At 32.8% G+C, this 17,994-nt stretch overlaps 2 protein-coding genes across 4 annotated transcripts; both read right to left on the bottom strand.

Annotated features, from left to right (window-relative positions):
• Positions 1 to 1,380: 1,380 nt before the first annotated feature.
• LOC134239958 (uncharacterized) lies at positions 1,381 to 3,981 on the bottom strand. Its single transcript, XM_062722089.1, has 7 exons — positions 3,532 to 3,981; positions 3,377 to 3,430; positions 3,128 to 3,241; positions 2,842 to 2,964; positions 2,554 to 2,601; positions 2,215 to 2,342; positions 1,381 to 1,524 (listed from the first exon to the last, which is right to left on the bottom strand). The coding sequence occupies exons 1-7, from the start codon at positions 3,605 to 3,607 to the stop codon at positions 1,381 to 1,383; spliced, it is 687 nt and encodes a 228-aa protein (XP_062578073.1). The 5' UTR covers positions 3,608 to 3,981.
• Positions 3,982 to 4,873: 892 nt separating this feature from the next.
• Positions 4,874 to 17,611, bottom strand: LOC134239951 (coadhesin-like). 3 transcript variants are annotated; one of them, XM_062722079.1, is made up of 9 exons: positions 17,435 to 17,611; positions 15,735 to 15,911; positions 14,881 to 15,054; positions 14,393 to 14,563; positions 8,874 to 9,044; positions 7,697 to 7,867; positions 5,934 to 6,104; positions 5,287 to 5,350; positions 4,874 to 5,014 (listed from the first exon to the last, which is right to left on the bottom strand). In XM_062722079.1, the coding sequence occupies exons 1-8, from the start codon at positions 17,541 to 17,543 to the stop codon at positions 5,301 to 5,303; spliced, it is 1,194 nt and encodes a 397-aa protein (XP_062578063.1). In that variant the 5' UTR covers positions 17,544 to 17,611; the 3' UTR covers positions 4,874 to 5,014; positions 5,287 to 5,300. The 3 variants fall into 3 exon arrangements, with proteins under 3 accessions (XP_062578063.1, XP_062578066.1, XP_062578067.1); XM_062722082.1 differs by having other exon boundaries at positions 5,291 to 5,350; XM_062722083.1 differs by lacking the exons at positions 4,874 to 5,014; positions 14,393 to 14,563; positions 14,881 to 15,054; positions 15,735 to 15,911; positions 17,435 to 17,611 and adding exons at positions 9,908 to 10,078; positions 11,072 to 11,181 and having other exon boundaries at positions 5,298 to 5,350.
• Between the last annotated feature and the right edge of the window lie 383 nt (positions 17,612 to 17,994).

The following is a 17,994-nucleotide window of genomic DNA, read 5'->3' as shown; positions in this document are numbered from 1 at the left end:
ATTCTTTCTAATTCTTACCGCAACAATTTGACCAAACCAAACAAACAACCCCCACCACCAAAAAAATAATTTTTCCAAACTCGAAAATACTATTTTGTGGGTAGGTTTCAAACTTCTTTCAGTACCATTTATTACTCAAACTCAAACACTACCCTTATATTTCTGAAGCATTTGAATCAAAACGCCCCCTACTCTCTTTAGAATGTGTACAAGATATTTGGTCCCAAGAAACAAACAAACACTCTTTATATTCGATGTTACCATCACCAGACACTATATTGTCATTTTTCTTCCTCTAATTAAAACAAGTATTTGCTATTCTCTTTTGGGTATGAATGTTTCTTTTCGGACACAATAATTAATTTTTATAGAAGTCCGTGCTTATCTATTTTATCAAACGTACAATAACTTAATCATCAAGTTTTGTTATTCCATAATTTTAAATTTCATTTCAAGTAATTTCTATATAAAAGTAAGTATCTGAATACTTTACATTTTGCTTGTTTTACATTCGATAATTTTTCAGTCATATTGAGACACTACCACTTGTCGATGGAGCTAGCTACATGTAAGTCTACAAATTTTTACCTATACACGGCACTCAAAACCATTGTGTAGTGAGGGATCGTTTTGTGCAAGGCTAGCACATACTGCGACATGGGATTTCGGTTTATATGGTCTCATCAAAAGAGTTAAGAGTTTATCTCCAAATGCATCCCACAGGATTCGAACCTGCGACGTAAGGATCAATTAACAACTTACTTTGAATCTCTAGAGCAAACTATTTTAACAACTGCGCCACGCAGGTGACACTTAAAGTTCGTGACTTTGATTTGATTCAAATGTATTAAAAATCAGACATAGCTACGAGCTACTACAAGGAAAAAAAACCAGTTGTAATCATGAGGAACTTTTCTCCAGTAATCATTGGGATTACAGCGCTATTGTGCCCGTTCATACGCATGTATTCATTAATTTTAACTGTTTTAATTATATAATAAAATCAAATGATACATTTTATAAGGTAATACTGCAATACAAGTACATACACATTTTTAAAGTTCAGATTTGGTGTTGTACACGTGACCAACTGAATGCTGATAAATTCATGAAATTGAGGATGCAAAATTAATGTCATTTGAAATTGTGAGATAGAATATCAACAAACTTTAATGCTATTATTTTTTCCCTTTACCAACGTAAAAAAAAAATGAGTTGCATGTATCTGGTCTGACAAAAATATTCCAGTCTAACAGATCATTTTACTTGTCAGAGCAAATAAATGTCTGTCAGTGATATTTTCCGCAGTATTTTTTAAAAAAAGAAACGTTGTTCTGTCTCTTTATTGCTGAAACAAATTGAAAGAAGTTGGGTTAAACCTTAGCGTTTCTTTGACTTTACATCTTTGTTTGCATCTCTATATTTAGACAATCGCGTCATTGTCAAACCAGTTAGACCAGTTTTTGCTCCTTGGATGACCTCGCACTTTTTGTAATGGAGCGTAGTGGAGTCAACCGAGGATTTCTGAATGATAAATGACGGAAAACTGTGACTATTTTTCATACGGAAATCAAAATTTACGTGTCATTTCTCAAGAGAGATGACAAAAATATGCTATTCAAATTAAGTTAAATAAAATTCTATTTCAATTACTTTCAAATCTTTATGAAAATTAGATTAATTCAGAAAAATGAGATGGACTAAAACCACTTATTGCGGAAGTTTCTTGCAAGTTAATATAGATTGGTACGAGTTTGTATTGAATATCACAGGGGAGTAAATTGGCCGACACAGAAACACCACGACGGCCGCTAAATAATTCATTGTAAAATTACTGTGCTGGAAACTGCGTGACGACCTAGGGAGTCTGAACATAGTTCAACTCCCCAAAAAAATAAGTGGCAACCGTTTCTTTGTCAAGCGCTCGGCACGTTGGAGAAAAAGTTGCAGATCCTTCGGATCGAGACCATTTGTCACGACGGACGTCTCTATATGAGTGAAAAAGTCTTGAATAGGTAGTAATACAACATACAATCAAACAGTCAATTAATCTAATAACTGCGCTAACAGGCACCTCAATTTATATATATTTTTTGGAGAAGATATATATGTAACTGTTTTAATTATAAAATCAAAGGTATAAAATGAAAGATTTTGTTGACAACTGCCAATCTACAAAGACGATAAATCCTTAATATTTATCTCTTTAGTTACCAGGACAATATCCACAGCGATGTGGACAGTATTTCTTGGCCCATGACTCATAAATTCCAGTGCACTGGGCGTCCTCGTAGTACCAACAAGATCCAGAGGGGGCGTGGTCAAAACACCAGGTTGAAACTCTCGTCAATAGAAAATGTTTTAAACAACATATTTTTTTCAGAGTGGATAAATTAATCAATTTTATATTATGCGATTAATAAAAAATTAAGCAAGATTAATAGCGGAAAAAATTTAAAATATATATTCTGTTCTGCTTCATGTCAAACATATTCTTTAGATAGTTTAAAATTCTAATTGTCTTTAAAATAATTAAAAATGCATTTTACCTACTGTCAGTTGTAGATACAGTTGCTAGTGATGTTAAATATTCTGTTGGAACTGAAAAAAAAGAATATACAAATATAAGACGAAAAAGAAACATACTCTAGAAATTAATACTCTGAATTCAACATTTTCCAATACTACAATGTTTCAGCCTCCACATTAATTTACTGAAATATTCCCACATTGTACATGCAATAATAGTTTTGGAATTAAATTTTCTCGATATATTTCAGGGATAAGGTTGATCATCATCATAATTTCCAACATTATCACCAATTTTCTGATTTGACCTACCTCTGCATAAATCACATGTCCTTCTACAGTTTTCTCTCATATATTCCGCATACCTCTCATCACTGCAAAATCTTTCTTCATATTCGTCACAGTATGTTATTTGGTCGACACATGGTAATTTTTCTTTAAATAAATCAATTGAGTTTAAAATTTAATGATATTATTACTATACTTAAAACAACATGACAAAGCAAAAAATTAATCTGAATGTATAGGTTTAAAATACTATCTTAATAAAAGTTTGGCTCTTAAGTGTTTCAGTAGAATTTCATGTGCATATACTAACGTGGGCAGTATCCACATCTAAGTGCACAATGTTCCTTCGCCCACAGAGCATACTTTCCAACACACTGGTCGTCACTGTATTTAAAACAGTCCCTTCCAAGCTTATCATGACATTCTGAATGTTAAAGTCATAAAAGAATTAATAAATATTTTAAAGATTTAGTGCCGATCGTTTACACCTTATCATTAGCCTGATTAAAATGTATTTTTCTTACTTACGAGTATACATGTGTACGGTATCTTATCATACCTATTGTCTGTTCAAGAAATCTTGCCGTTAAGGCCCCGATAGAATATTCAATGACTGTGGAATAAAAAAAGGATTTTTAGTAAATGTATATAATAGATTAAAAACGTTTTTGCATTTAAAACGAAAATGGGGGAATCTAATAAAAGTATTGTTACCTGAAAGGTGTAATAGAAGTGGAAGTACCTTACACTGTGAAATCAAGTTCATTGTAATGTTATTATCTACCTGCATTTACAAAGTCTGGTTTTGTTTCAAATAAGTCACGGTGGGCATTGAGAGCTGTAATCTTGATCCAGTTGATGTGTCACAGAGTACTGTATTCCAGATCCGTAAGGCATTGATAGGGTGAGCTGTTCTTCTAGAGCAGCCAATGATACAGAGCACTGATTTGATAACAGATCATGGAATATCCCTATCCGTTTCATATGTCAATTTCAGTAAAACAAATACAGATCACTCTTTTGTCATTCATTATCCAGTACTAATAAGCACGTTCTTATTACCTCTTTTTGTCCATTCTAATTCTGGTGGGCTTTTCCCGTGTTAATGTTTTGATTTCAGTGTACCAGGTTCTCTATCCTTGTGGTGTAGGTCAGGTTCCAGTAAAATTACATGTATTCTACACAGTAACCATTCGTGGTAAGACTCAATATAACAATAAGTTTACGAGTACTCTGTTTCTGGCTACTGTTCTAGTTGTAGTGTAATAATTTACTGGATGCTGCATTCACTGCTTCGTACCAGTGAAAGAGGTCAGTAAGTTGTCCGTTCTTAAGAAGGTATTTTTCATTCATTTTTACTATAATAAGTGTGAATCAATTAAACGTTTATTTTGGTTTAATTAAGGAACGACTTTTTGGTTTAATGACATGATCAAGCAACTGGCTTGCGTGTATTTGCCTAAACGCTAATCGCTTAATCTTAGTCTAAGGTGTTTATTCAAAATTATTACGCAAGCCAATGGCTTGATCATCATTTTAAAACCGAAAAAAAGAACACCCCCCCCCCCCCAGGTTATTTCTTATATTTGCACATGCTAAATCCAAGCACCGCCCACTTCTCTTTCTCTTCACTCAGTGCCGCACGGACTTTTTTAATGAAGAAATCAAGTTTTAAAAAATCATTTGTAGCTTTATTTCGGACAAAGTAATTTGAAAAGTAAATAATCGGTAATATTCTCAAGTAAACTCAGTTTAAAACGCTGAACTAAGGGGACTAGGATTCTCCAAAATTCGTGTGAATTTCTGTGGAAAGGAAATAGTTCGTAAGATAAGCCTAATATTGTAAAGAATCTTATCCAAGATTTCGTAGAACAATGGTCTACAGGACTGGTCCTGTTTACAATATATCACGAATACAGATACAGAGTTTCTTGTTCCTTCTTATGTTTCAGATTACATAACATAGGTTCCGGAGGCTTTGTGTCTGTACAAGTTTTGAGTCAAAATAATTATTTAAAAAATGACTCTGTTTGCTGCCCCCATAGGCAATTTTTTATCTGTGCTATATTTTGATTGTGTGATTTTTATTATATCTGAGGATTATACAGGAGCAACTTTGAAAATATTATTTAAGGCATTTATTTAACTTGTCAAAATTATTATAAACAATATCCAAAACAGTCACGCAGAATCCTTACTGAAAAGAAAAGTATTTATGATATTTTAATCATTTTTTTTTAAATAAGATGATGCCATGCTGTCAAAACTAAAGTTTTTTATGCTTCAGTATTTGACCAGCATTACATAGACGTATGTTAATTTAAAGAAGCAATGGATACATTTGGCATTAAAAGAAAAGATGGAATTTTTCTTATATAGAGATAATTTATCATGAATAAAACTATCCCTTATACTAGTATATAAAACCTTTTTTACCTCGCTATTATTTGTACTCATTTTTACACCGACTCACTTCAGCCATTTCACTTTCTAATCGTCACAAGGTGAATACCGCGAGAAGGAGTCGTTGTTACTGAATAAAAACCCATACAGAATTGTAAACCTATATATATATAATCAACTGTCAAAATCGTTCTGATCTAATTAAATACTACACTGCAGTTCGTGGTTTTTCTTGTACTTGATTTCTCTAGATCGTAAATAATTTTCCCCCTTATTTCGTATTTTTTAATTTGCGCTCATCAATTCAAGGAAATATTTAACATCTCCTTGATGAGGTCCTACATTTCGTCATTAAAATAATTATATATATTAAGACGTATTCTGTTTACAATGGCAATTTATTGATATGTATACTTTTAAACTCGAAATTAAAAATTTCTTCATTATACATCCTTTTTATATTTAAATTAAAATTTATGGCTAACTGACAACTAAACTTAATGCAAAACGTTATGACTTAAGTTTCAATCCCATATTTATGTCGCAAAATGTCTGCGAGTAGTCAAGTAATCCCTTGTTCCATGCAAGTTTCCTCTTTCAAAAACGAACATTGAAAAAAAAGAAGAAGAATTGATCGATATTTGGAGTTATTTACTTAACATTCATTAAAATACTTAATATTCAATTTTTACTTGATATATTTTATGCATTACCTGGGCATTGTTGGATTTCACAAACTGCTGACTCTTTATCGTCTCCAACACACGTCTTTCCTCCGTTAGATGGCGCTGGGTTAGAGCAGGCCCTGTGTCGTTGTTGTGTTCCTTTTCCACATGTCGTGCTACACTGACTAAACAAACTCCACTTACTCCACTGGCCATCAACTTTAATTATTTAATTATATTTAGATATTAGAAAATGATAAAGATTTTACATACATATTTTTAAAATTTTTAATGAAGAGATAAGTAACAAATTAAACGGTTGTGGTTCTAAGGACACGTTGTACATTAAATGTTATGTGTGTTGACGCAGTCAAGAGGTGAGTCAAAGCAAGAGGTGATGAGCCAGAATATAACTCCATTTGGAGTTACGAAGGTTTGAAAAAAAACCTTTCTTCTTTTTATTCCAATGAAAGAGGTTGACTGTAATTGATTCCCATTTTGACCCTAGGGATTTCTTTACCTTTTTATACGTGCATTATGTAAATACTGATCCGCGATTAACCCAATTCCACCCACAATACTTCATAATTTTAAAAAAAAATTCAAAAAATATATAAGTATTAAATGATTCTTTTGTGGTTCTTTAAACATTTTCGGCCACGTTAGAAATTAAAAAGACTCTTAAGTTGCTCATTGATGAATTTTATGTAGTGTCTTCCAACAAATTGTTGAAATGCTCATTGGCACTAATTGTGTTATTTATTAAAAAAAAACCTGTTTCTTTTCACACCAGGTCAAGCAACAGACATATAGATTCATGTAACAGGAATCTTATGAATTTATTATGAAATTGAATATTAATCTTGTCACATTATACATGTATCTAATCATTTGATAGTATTTTTGCTGATTTGTTCTGACCAATTGTTATTCTTTAGTTTTTATATTAACATGATAATAGAATATTCCCTCAGTCTGATCAATACATAGGGCTCATGGTGGGTGTGACAGGTCTATTTGGGATGCTTACTCTTCATAGGCCCCTGATCCGATTTCATGAATTTCCTATTGGTGTATGTTTTATGCCATGTACAAAGATTTGTATCGTTAATAGATTTTAAGGATTGATCATTTTTCGCTATCTTATTTTTTCTTAAATATTAAAAATTCTCTTAATTTCATGTTGGGGGATGGGGGTGGGGGAATCTATTCAGCATGGATTGAATACACAACTAGAGTTTTGGAGCAATTGTGAGTTATTAAATCTCTCTTAAAAATAAAGGAATATATAATCTATAAAGAAAATCCATTTACTTCAGTTAGTCAGCTCTCATTATACATGTATGAAGCAATATTTCACTATCACCTGCATGTGGTGCTTATGTACTTAAACTTTCCTTGCTACCAAAGAGCCCTGAATAAAATCAGTTTTAACAATATTTGCAAGGCTCTAACATATAAGATAATATTACAGAGATTTCAATTACCTCGTTTTAAGCCAGCGCTTCGTTCATATAATGGTAAGTTATACAGTGAACTTTCTAGTAAATACAGTCTAGCATTTGATGGTATAATAACTGATATATTTATTCACAATGTTGAGTCTTTGTTTTACCCTAAATATCTCTACCGTTTGTTTTGTCTATCTAATACATACAAATTACACCTCTGGAATCATCTCTAGCCGTTTTATGCCCTCCTTTACAGATTTGTAATATATGAGCCTATCTTTGAGGATTTTTGGTAATCTTCATCTTTCCAACCTCAAAACGAATTCCATCTAAGAATCACAAATTTTTAGGATGTATTACCTGGACAATGTTGAATTTCACAAACAGCTGACTCTTTATCGTCTCCAACACACGTCTTTCCTCCGTTAGATGGCGCTGGGTTAGAGCAGGTCCTGTGACGTTGTTGCGTGCCTTTTCCACAAGTCGTGCTACACTGACTAAACAAACTCCATGGACTCCACTGGCCATCAACTTAGTTTTTTAAAATTAGATTTAGGAACAGTTAAAACTGATACGGATACAATTTTTAAAAGAATATTTAATTATTTCAATAAGACAGATCATTACTAACACAAAATTTTTTTTAAAAATCGGATTTGGGAATTAGTGCACATGCTAGATAAATGTTTTATGTGCTAACGCAGCAAACCGACATGAAATTAAAAGAAAAAAAACGATAAGTCAGAATTTTAGCCCAATTGTTTTTATGTGATTTTTGAAAATAACTCCCTCCTTTTTATTCCAAGGAAAATTTGACACTCGTTGATTCCCACCATAAACCTACGGATATCTTCATCTTTGTATGTATGCATGCACTTTATAATCTTTTATCCTTAACTTACCCAATCTAATCCCAAAGATGATTTGATTTATAAATAATATTGACCGAAGTTGATATGGAAAAGACGCTGGAGTTGCTTGTTGATGATTATCCGGCAATTTTTTGAGACTAGGTTTTCAGAGAAGTAGTTGGAATTTCTATGAGAACTTATTGTGTTCCTGTGATTAGCAAGGTAAAAACAAATAAGTTGATGTTACAGGAATTTAACCACCTCGTGTGGAGTTAGGATTTCGTAAATGCAATGGCCATTATAATGACCTTACTTGTTTTCAACACATTCTCTGACATTATGTAAAAGGAATTGGACACAAGTTCCAAAAACTTAGATAGTCTTCTCTGACCTTACTTGTAAATACATCCTATATTTCTCGAACTTTCAAAACAACATTGAATTATAAGGTAACATTTTCCAATTTTTTTTTATCAAAATAGGTTTCCTTGCCAAAGACAAAATTTTATGTAATACCTGCTTGTTTACGACAAGATTTAGTAGCCAAACAGATGTCACTTCTATTGAGAGGGAAACGCCTATTTTAGGAGAAAAAAAATTGTTATTTATCCAAAACTGCATCTTTTTAACCTGAAAACTAATTTGATTTTCAAACAACACAGATTTTATGATAAGTATGGTATTACCTGAACATTGTTGAATTTCACAAACTGCTGACTCTTTATCGTCTCCAATACACGTCTTTCCTCCGTTAGATGGCGCTGGGTTAGAGCATGTCCTGTGACGTTGTTGCGTTCCTTTTCCACATGTCGTGCTACACTGACTAAACAAACTCCACGTACTCCACTGGCCATCAACTTTAACGTTTTGTAAATTAGTCTTACGAACAGTAAAGCAGGGGCAATTTAAAAAGAATATTAAGTTGGTAGAATAAGACAGATAAGTTCCAAATACAATGGATTGAGGAATTAGTGAACATGCTACTGATAAGTGCTTTGAAAGTTGACACAGACAACAAATATGAATGAAAAAAAACAAAAGAGGCGATGAAACTAGAATCTTAACCAATTTGATCTTTAGAATATTTTTGGAAATACTTCTTTGTCTCTTTTTCTTCGAAGAATATCTTTGACTTTATTTGATCCCCATCATAACCCTGCGGATATTAATTTGTCTTTGTATACACGCACTATATATAAACTTTGATCTCCATTAAACCTAATTCAACCCCAGAGATGTTCTGATTCTTAAATGATATTAATTATCGATCTATTTGATATGAAAAAGATGCTTGAGTTGCTCATTGATGATTATCATATAGTCTTCGTCTTTTGAGAGAAGGTTTTCCAAGAAATAGTTGGAATTTCTAACTTTCTCACTGTGTTCCTGTGATAACAAGGTACAGACAATTAAGTTGATGTTACAGGTAATTCAACTACTTCTTGTTGTTAAGAGTTTGTAAATGCAATGGTCAATATATTGACTTTACTTGTAAATACATCCTAAATTTCTCGAACTTTCAAAATAACATTGAAATGTAAGGTAAAACTTTCAATTTTTTTAATCAAATTATGTTTCCTTCACTTCTATTAAGAGAAAGCACCTATCTTAGCACAGATAATTGAATTTTCAGAGAAAAATTATTTATCCAAAATGTATCTTTTTAGCTTAAATTCTAATTTGATTGAAAAAAATAACAATGATTTTTATAATGTCTTACTTGGACAGTGTTGAATTTCACAAACTGCAGTCTCTTTATCGTCTCCAACACACGTCTTTCCTCCGTGAGATGGTGCTGGGTTAGAGCAAGTCCTGTGACGTTGTTGCGTTCCTTTTCCGCATGTCGTGCTACACTGACTAAACAAACTCCATTTACTCCATTGGCCATCAACTTAAAGTTTATTTTTAAATCACTGTAATACAATATAGAACAACTTCAAATGAATGGGTGTTTTTGATAAGAGAAATCGTCCATGAATAAATTGGTTGTGGAAGTGGTACAGATTACAAGTATTTCCAGTTCGTTGAGGTGTGTGTTAGAAATAATTCATACGAAAATATGACGAATTTATATATTCTTAATATTTATTTTAACATCCAAGATATTCATGTCAACAAGCAACATGATAAGTTGCTTGTCAACACTTACATCTGCCATGTTGACAAAATGTAAAGGTAAAAATAACGAACAGCGATCGATTTCTAAAAATCTATAAGGAATTAAAAATATGTAAAACGGACAAAAAACACAGAACCCTGAAAATTCCAGAGGTGGGCTCCGGTGCCTAGGAGAAGTAAGCATCCCCTGTTGACCGGTCCTATCTGTCGTAAGTCCTGTGTATTGATCAGGTAGACGGAACTTTCCATAGTCAAATTCAGAATAAAAACATAACCTTAACAATTTTTATGTTACAAGTTAGCTAAAATTTCGGCCAATTGATAGGTTATATTTGCTAACGATGTCATTAAATTCACATAGAATTTACGAAATTCTAATTTTAATCTAGGATATTAACATCCATGTAAGATAAACTTATCCAGAAGTCGCGCGTCGTCATAATTATCTCGAAGTAAGTTCTGTTGCATTTCGCTTGTATTATGTCGTATTAGCGTGTGGGGCATTTCTGGAAAACCCTTAAGGTTTAAGTCCCTTTGTCTCAGTGGGAATTGGCACGATACTGTTTAATTGCTGTCGGTGCCCAGTAAAATTTGAAATTTGAAATCCTTCAACGGGTATATGATGACGCTTTTAAATGAGTGAGAATTTCTCGAACACATAAAAACGACGATCAATCAATATATTCAAATATAACTAAATAAAGAAAATTCTTATTAAGTTTCAACCTTCAAACAAATTCATGTAGGACCTTTTATCTTTTATTACCTGGACAGTGCTGAATTTCACAAACTGCTGACTCTTTATCGTCTCCTACACACGTCTTTCCTCCGTTAGATGGCGCTGGGTTAGAGCAGGTCCTGTGACGTTGTTGTGTTCCTTTTCCACATGTTGTGCTACACTGACTAAACAAACCCCACTTACTCCATTGGCCATCAACTTTTTGAATTAATGACAAAAGATGTTATTCATATCTCTCTTTATCAAAAGGAAGATCAGCAACATGCAAAATTTCAAATAAAGAAATCTAGATTGATGATTACATGTAGCTGTTATGCATTACTCGCCCTTCACTAAAGAACACAAGTATGATTGTCAATCAAAAGATATTTTCTTCTTCTTTTCTTTTTAGTTCTAATCTTTTTTTAAAAATGTTTCATGTTGAAGACCACAATCACAGTTATTGCAGATATTTAATTACTTAATTAATGAGATGGTAAGAAGCATAAGTAAGGTATAAGGTAAGTTTACAACAATTTTACTTTCGTAGACCTTTTTTATGGTTGAAATAAGTTTACTCAAATGGAATTCTTTCATGGTTTAATTACTAGTAGATTAAAGGTAAACCTCTCAAAATGGATAAATTCAGCCTTTTTAAATAAAACAAAAATTATGGATTTGAAAAAATTAAATAATTAAACTTACGTCAAATGATTTACACCTATCATTAATAGAATTAACCTATGTTCAATTCAAGACAGGTTCATTTTATTTGAAGATAGGTACAATTTATTTAAAGATAGGTACAGTTGAATTGAACGTAGGTAATATTGAAACATACCCACAAAATATCTGAAGATATGTTCAATTCCATCAACCTTAGTTCACTTCTTCTTATGTTTTTTTTTTGAGAATAATGACTACTCCCTCTAAAGCGACTTCATCACAAGCATTTTCATGGGAATAGTTGTTATTGTCAGTATCTTGTTAATTAAAGGTAGGTTCAATTATCTTTAAATCGATTACACCTATCTTTAATTTATGGCATTTGTACCTATCTTCAAATAAATAGTATATATTATTAAATGAATTAAAGGTATAATTGAACTGAACCTATATTTAGTTTATTTAAAGATAGCTAAATAAATAAAATAATTAAATCTAGGTTCAAATGAATTACACCTACCATTAATAGAATTACACCTATCCTCAATTCAATTAAAGATAAGTTCAATTGAATTGTCTCTATCTTACATTCATTTGAAGATAGGTACAATTTATTTAAAGATAGGTACTATGGAATTGAACGCAGGTAATACTGAAACATACCCACAAAAGATCGGAAGATAGGTTTAATTCCATCAACCTAAGTTCACTTCTTTTTCTGTTTTTGAAAATAATGACAACTCCCTCTAAAAGCGACTTCATCACAAGCATTATTTTATGGGAGTAGTTGTTATTGTCAGTATCTTGTTGATTTAAGGTAGGTTCAATTCAATTGCAACAATCTTTAAATCAATTATACCTATCTTTAATTCATGGCATATGTATCTACATGTATCTTCAAATCAACAGTATCGATTATTAAATGAATTAAGGGTACCTGTAAAGTGCGAAACGAAATAGAAACGAAACGAAACGAAACGAACTGAAACGAAACGAAATCTTCCGAAACGAAACGAAATCTACCGAAACGAAACGAAACCTACCGAAACGAAATCAAAACGAAACGAAATCGAAACGAAACCTGCCGAAACGAAACGAAAAAAAAACTTTCGGAATGTTTTTCAAATCAAGGTATACCGGTATACATCAGGTTATATATAATGTGTAACTGCATGTGATCTATTTTTACTTCATATGAAATTTATATACTTAGTTCAAGCACTTGTTAGCACAGGGATTTGTTTCGTATAAGGAGTAGCCTACTTGTTTTTAACACTAGGTACCTAACTCAATTTTAGGCACCCCCGCTTCAAAAAAATTGACATCGTTCACTTCGAGAGACTTTTTTCTTGTCAATTAAATCGTTTTGAACGTTTTTAGTCGACCCTCGACACCTCGGAATGAAATACTCGTAAGTCTCTGGTTTTGAACATTTACAATGTAACTAACACATATGTAACACATATAATCATTTTGATAGATATGATGTATCTAGATAAAGAAGGGATGAAAAATAAGACATAAAAATTAGAAAGACTGCACATATTTAAATTATACATGCACAGTATACTCGCGCATATATATCATACATATAAATACATCATTAGAGAAGGGAGCATAATTGATCGGTATTTAAATTTTATATTAACAAGTGCTTGAACTATATATAAAGGACAAGATAGGGTAACAGTCGAATCTGGTCCCTTTTTTGATGTAAAAATCAAAACAATGATAAAATTGTGGTAGTTTGTAGTTTAGTAGTTAAAATGATGCTTACTTTAAAACAAGCACTAATTTAGCTTCAAAGCTTACATGGATGCCAACATAGATGGTGCAGAAGTTGGACATTTGCTCAATTCTGGTGGAATTTCATAATATTTGAAATACTTTTCTCTTCGGAAAACATAGAGCACAAGCTTGCCTATCTGAGATTTTTACATATAAACTGCATCTGATACTAGTTTATAAAATATATAAATTTGGTAGATAGGCAAGCTTGTGCTCTATGTTTTCCGAAACAAAATGTGCTGTAAAATCGATGAAAATTTGCATAAAAATGAGAAAATTCGAAAATAGACCTATTCCCTGACCTCACTGTGACCTCTGTATATTCTAAATCTTAGAACCAATACTCATTTTGTGGAAGGGGTGACAGCAAGTTTTTATGGATAAACTGTTGGATCATTTTGAAAGACTCCCAAAATCGGGGGCCAAATACTGGTCTTACCCTATCTTGTCCTTTATTTGAAGTAGAAAAAGTCCACATGCAGTTACACATATATAATTATTTACATGTACCTTGATTTGAAAAACATTTTTATAGTTTTGTTTCGTTTCGTTGGGTTTCGTTTTGATTTCGTTTCGTTTCGGTAGGTTTCGTTTCGTTTCGGTAAATTTCGTTTCGTTTCGGCAGATTTCGTTTCGTTTCAGTTCGTTTCGTTTCTGTTTCGTTTCGCACTTTACAGGTACCCATGAATTAAAGGTATAATTGAAATGAAACCTATATTTCATTTATTTAAAGATAGGTATAATTGATTTGAAGATAGGTACAACTGAGTGAAGATAGGTTCATATATTTGAATATATATTAATTTGACGTTCCATATGAGTAAATAATTTTAAGATTTGAAATTATTCTACACACGTATTTTTGTTACATGTACATGTAGTCTTGTAAATAGATTGGTTTACTGATTAATTTACCAGGGCATGGAGCAATGTAACACGGTTTCTTCTCTGAATTACTCCCATAACACGACTTTCCTCGATGTAATGGCGCTGGATTCGAACAAGACCTGTATCGTATTGTTGTACCATATCCACAAGTCGTACTGCAAGTACTGTATGGACTCCAACTACTCCATTGGCCGTCAACTGCATTTAAAGTAACACGTTATTTATTCCTTTAATGTTAAGACACATTGCTTTGTTTGCGTTTGGTATACTATCGTATTTCTTTACCCGTATCAGGGGTTTCGTCAAAAAGAGGTTCTTCATCACCGATTGAAACCTGAATAAGATTCTAAATCCTTCAAAAATTGAAAATATTTTACACAGTATATGTCATTGCATTAGCAAGGAGTCCAGTACTCAGCTCTATCTTTTCACAAAACAACAACGGAAACAAGACTTAATCACAAAACACAACTTTTTTCCTTGTTAAAAAAGTGATATAGCTATATCTTTCTCACCTGGACATTGACGACGATGTCTACAGGCGATGGACTCGGACGACAGACCAACACAATCTGCGCCTCCGTTGACAGGTCTAGGGTTAGAACACGTCCTTGTTCTGTACTTCCTCCCATCTCCACAAGTATTGGAACAGTGGCTAAACGGGCTCCACTGACTCCAGCCACCACTGGCTGCAATCCAAGGATCCAAACAAGGTTATTTAGGGTTTCATCGTGTAAAAGTATAAGAGATTTTATTTTTTAAGTTTCTCAGTCCATAAAATACACATATAAAAATGAAAAACAAATGGGAAAATTTAATTAAAGAGAAGAGAACGTGAGACATAACCCTTGTCTTAATTAATTAAAAAATGTTCTTCGTTAGAAAATTTATAACGATTTTTACAAAACTATGAGCCCATCTTTGCTCCCACTTTACCTCTGTCCTACCTAAAAGCTTTTCCGTATCCACACAAAATTGGAAAACTTCAATATGAATATGACTTAGATGAGCTTTAGAGCCATTTAGAAGAATTTTTGTTTTATTACAATGCCTGCAAAATGCCTAAAATGTTTCCATTGGCTTAAACACCACTTGATCGTGGTTTTATAATTATTTCTTTTCTATGACCATTTATTAAAATGCAAGAATCATAAAATCCCCACTGATTCCAACCTAGATTAAAATACATTAAAATATAATGTGCTTTCCTCAGTTATTTTAGATAAATATAAATCTGTCTCTCTTAACTGTTTAATTATGATATACTGAAGAGTTATTAGTTACATCGTATAAAGTTATATTTGTTTTGAGAGTCAGGAACGAAAGAAGGATGGATAAATGGATGGATGCATAGGTTGAAACTTCTTACTTGGACAGCGGTGATAAGTTGTACAGCTTTGTGTTTCTGTAGATGTTCCTACACAGCTGGCACCGCCATGAGCCGGGCTGGGATTTGTACAAGTTCTTTGTCGTGTCATCGTTCCTCTGCCACACGTCCCAGAACAAGGGCTCCAAAGGTTCCAGTTACTCCAGCCCCCATCGACTACTACACACAAAAAAAACCCAAACGCACCAATCGTTGTATCCTTGCAATGCCAGGGGTCCCGAGGCAACACGTTGCCGTTGGACCCCTGACAAATTACACTTAAGGCTCATGGGCTAACTGCAAAGATATCTTTCGAAAAAATTATAAATCTTGACAGTTTTTTCTTTTCTCTCAATCAATCATATTAAGGCAATCTTTCTATGATAACAGCTTGTAAAAGGTGCATTTTTGAGGGGTCAACTAAATCTTTTCTGTTTATCTAACTATTGATGGACTTTTATTTGATTGGTGCCTCTCAATGAGCGAAGTACATGTACGCCCTAAAATATCAAATGAAATTTGCCAATGGTTCAACGACAACGTGTTTCTCAAATCCCTGAAATTGCAAGGATGCAATCCCTGCAAAAGCAAAAGTAACACTTAGCAAAGTAACATCTGCTATAATTCGACATAGATCATTAAGAAAGGCATTTCCTTTATATGTGGAACAGATTTGAACTAGAGTTGGATTATTTCTCAAATTATAGGAAAACGACTTTTTAACTTCATTTTCATCAACACTGGGTAGGCCCAATTAGATGTGTAGATTGGAAAAGATCAGGGAAATCAAGAAACATGAAAATGAGAAATACTTCAGAGTTAATTCCATGTCACCCAAAGGAATCTGCGTGCTGTCTTACTTTAGAAAAGATAACACCACATTTATTATGCAGACCTTAGGAAAAGTTAACACTCAATATATACAAGACAGGCAAAAGAATCTGTTCTGTTTTACCAAAACAGTAGAATGTCTTTTGTTTCAAATAAAAATCAAAGTTTTACAACCATAATAAACGTCAATTGGGAGCTTATCGAGTCCAAAATCAATTGTCACCTTTCCCACGCCTTCTTATTGAAACCTTTTATCGTCCCCCTCATATTAAACATACTAGTATAAATTAAAGTCAAGCGGAGTAATGCGTTTTTGACGTAACTCATTTTGACATAGACAACTTATGTTATACAATATAAAATAAATCATTAATCCAATCATATGACGTGTTACAACTTAAATTAAATCGTATTTTTATACATGTGTATTTCACTAAAAAGACGTTAATGTTAACCTAACGATAACCTTACAATATGTTGATAAAAGATGCCTTCAATTTCAATCTTCAACTATCACTACTTATGTAGCAATGTCTTCTTATCACCAACATATGTAGTTTATATCGTTCAGTTGATTAATTGCGCAAGAGCATGCTCAACAATTTTTAAAAATATTTTCATTTATATGCCAACAATCTTGAAGCGTTACTTTCCGAATTTCAGAAAGTTGGTATTAATATACGGTAAAATTACATATATTTCAGTTTGGGATTTGATTTTGAGATTTTGGAAAAGTTGAGTAGTAATACTTGTGAAATCTCATATTTTGAGGTGGCCGTAAATTCGAAGGTCTCTCCATACCTCGAAAACGAAAATTTAATTCTCACGAAAAGTAGTGATTTCACAAGAAAGAGGGAGAGGGAGCTTCTTACTTGGACAGTGGTGATAAGTTCTACAGCTTTTTGTTTCTATAGTTGTTCCAACACAGCTGGCACCGCCATGAGCAGGCCTAGGACTTGTACAAGTTCTTTGTCGTGTCATCGTTCCTCTGCCACACGTCCCAGAACAATGGCTCCAAAGGCTCCAGTCACTCCAGCCCCCATTGACTACAACTACAAGAGCTGAAATAGAGTTGAATTAATACTCATATTATAAGGATATAACTTTTTAACTTCACCTTTATCAATACTGGATAGGTCCAATAGGTTTGTAAATTGAAAAAGATTGGGGAAATCAAGAAACATGAAAATGAGAAATAATTCAGAGTTAATTCCATGATAGACAAATTAAGAAATCTGTTCGTTGTCTTACTTTAGAAAAGATATTATTCAGACCTTAGGAAAAGTTAACACTCAATTAAAAGCAAACAGCCCCCAATTCTGTTATGGGTCAGAATAACCCTAAATGCCAGCAAAGATCAATCACACAGTTTAAACTTAACAATAATTTATTTACAGTAATATACAAATCATTAAGTACAAACTTAGCAAAA

This window comes from Saccostrea cucullata, unplaced genomic scaffold (assembly GCF_032062105.1).
Source record: "Saccostrea cucullata isolate Sc308-1 unplaced genomic scaffold, CSIRO_AGI_Scuc_v1 ctg1417, whole genome shotgun sequence".
Taxonomy (NCBI): Eukaryota; Metazoa; Mollusca; class Bivalvia; order Ostreida; family Ostreidae; genus Saccostrea; species Saccostrea cuccullata.
The sequence above is the reverse complement of the archived record's forward strand: the minus strand, read 5'-3'. Positions and strand labels throughout refer to the sequence as shown.

What these genes read in the sequence shown, in the direction of transcription:
- LOC134239958 (XM_062722089.1), bottom strand. Translation starts at nt 3,607, where the DNA reads ATGCAGGTAGATAATAACATTACAATGAACTTGATTTCACAGTGTAAG. An exon ending in ATTTCTTGAACAGACAATAG is followed by an intron (nt 3,242 to 3,376) that starts GTATGATAAGAT and finishes TTTAACATTCAG; the next exon opens with AATGTCATGATAAGCTTGGA. An exon ending in GACATGTGATTTATGCAGAG is followed by an intron (nt 2,602 to 2,841) that starts GTAGGTCAAATC and finishes CTTTTTTTTCAG; the next exon opens with TTCCAACAGAATATTTAACA.
- LOC134239951 (XM_062722079.1), bottom strand. Translation starts at nt 17,543, where the DNA reads ATGACACGACAAAGAACTTGTACAAGTCCTAGGCCTGCTCATGGCGGT. An exon ending in AACTTATCACCGCTGTCCAA is followed by an intron (nt 15,055 to 15,734) that starts GTAAGAAGTTTC and finishes CTTGGATTGCAG; the next exon opens with CCAGTGGTGGCTGGAGTCAG. An exon ending in TGAAATCCAACAATGCCCAG is followed by an intron (nt 5,351 to 5,933) that starts GTAATGCATAAA and finishes GTTTTTATTCAG; the next exon opens with TAACAACGACTCCTTCTCGC.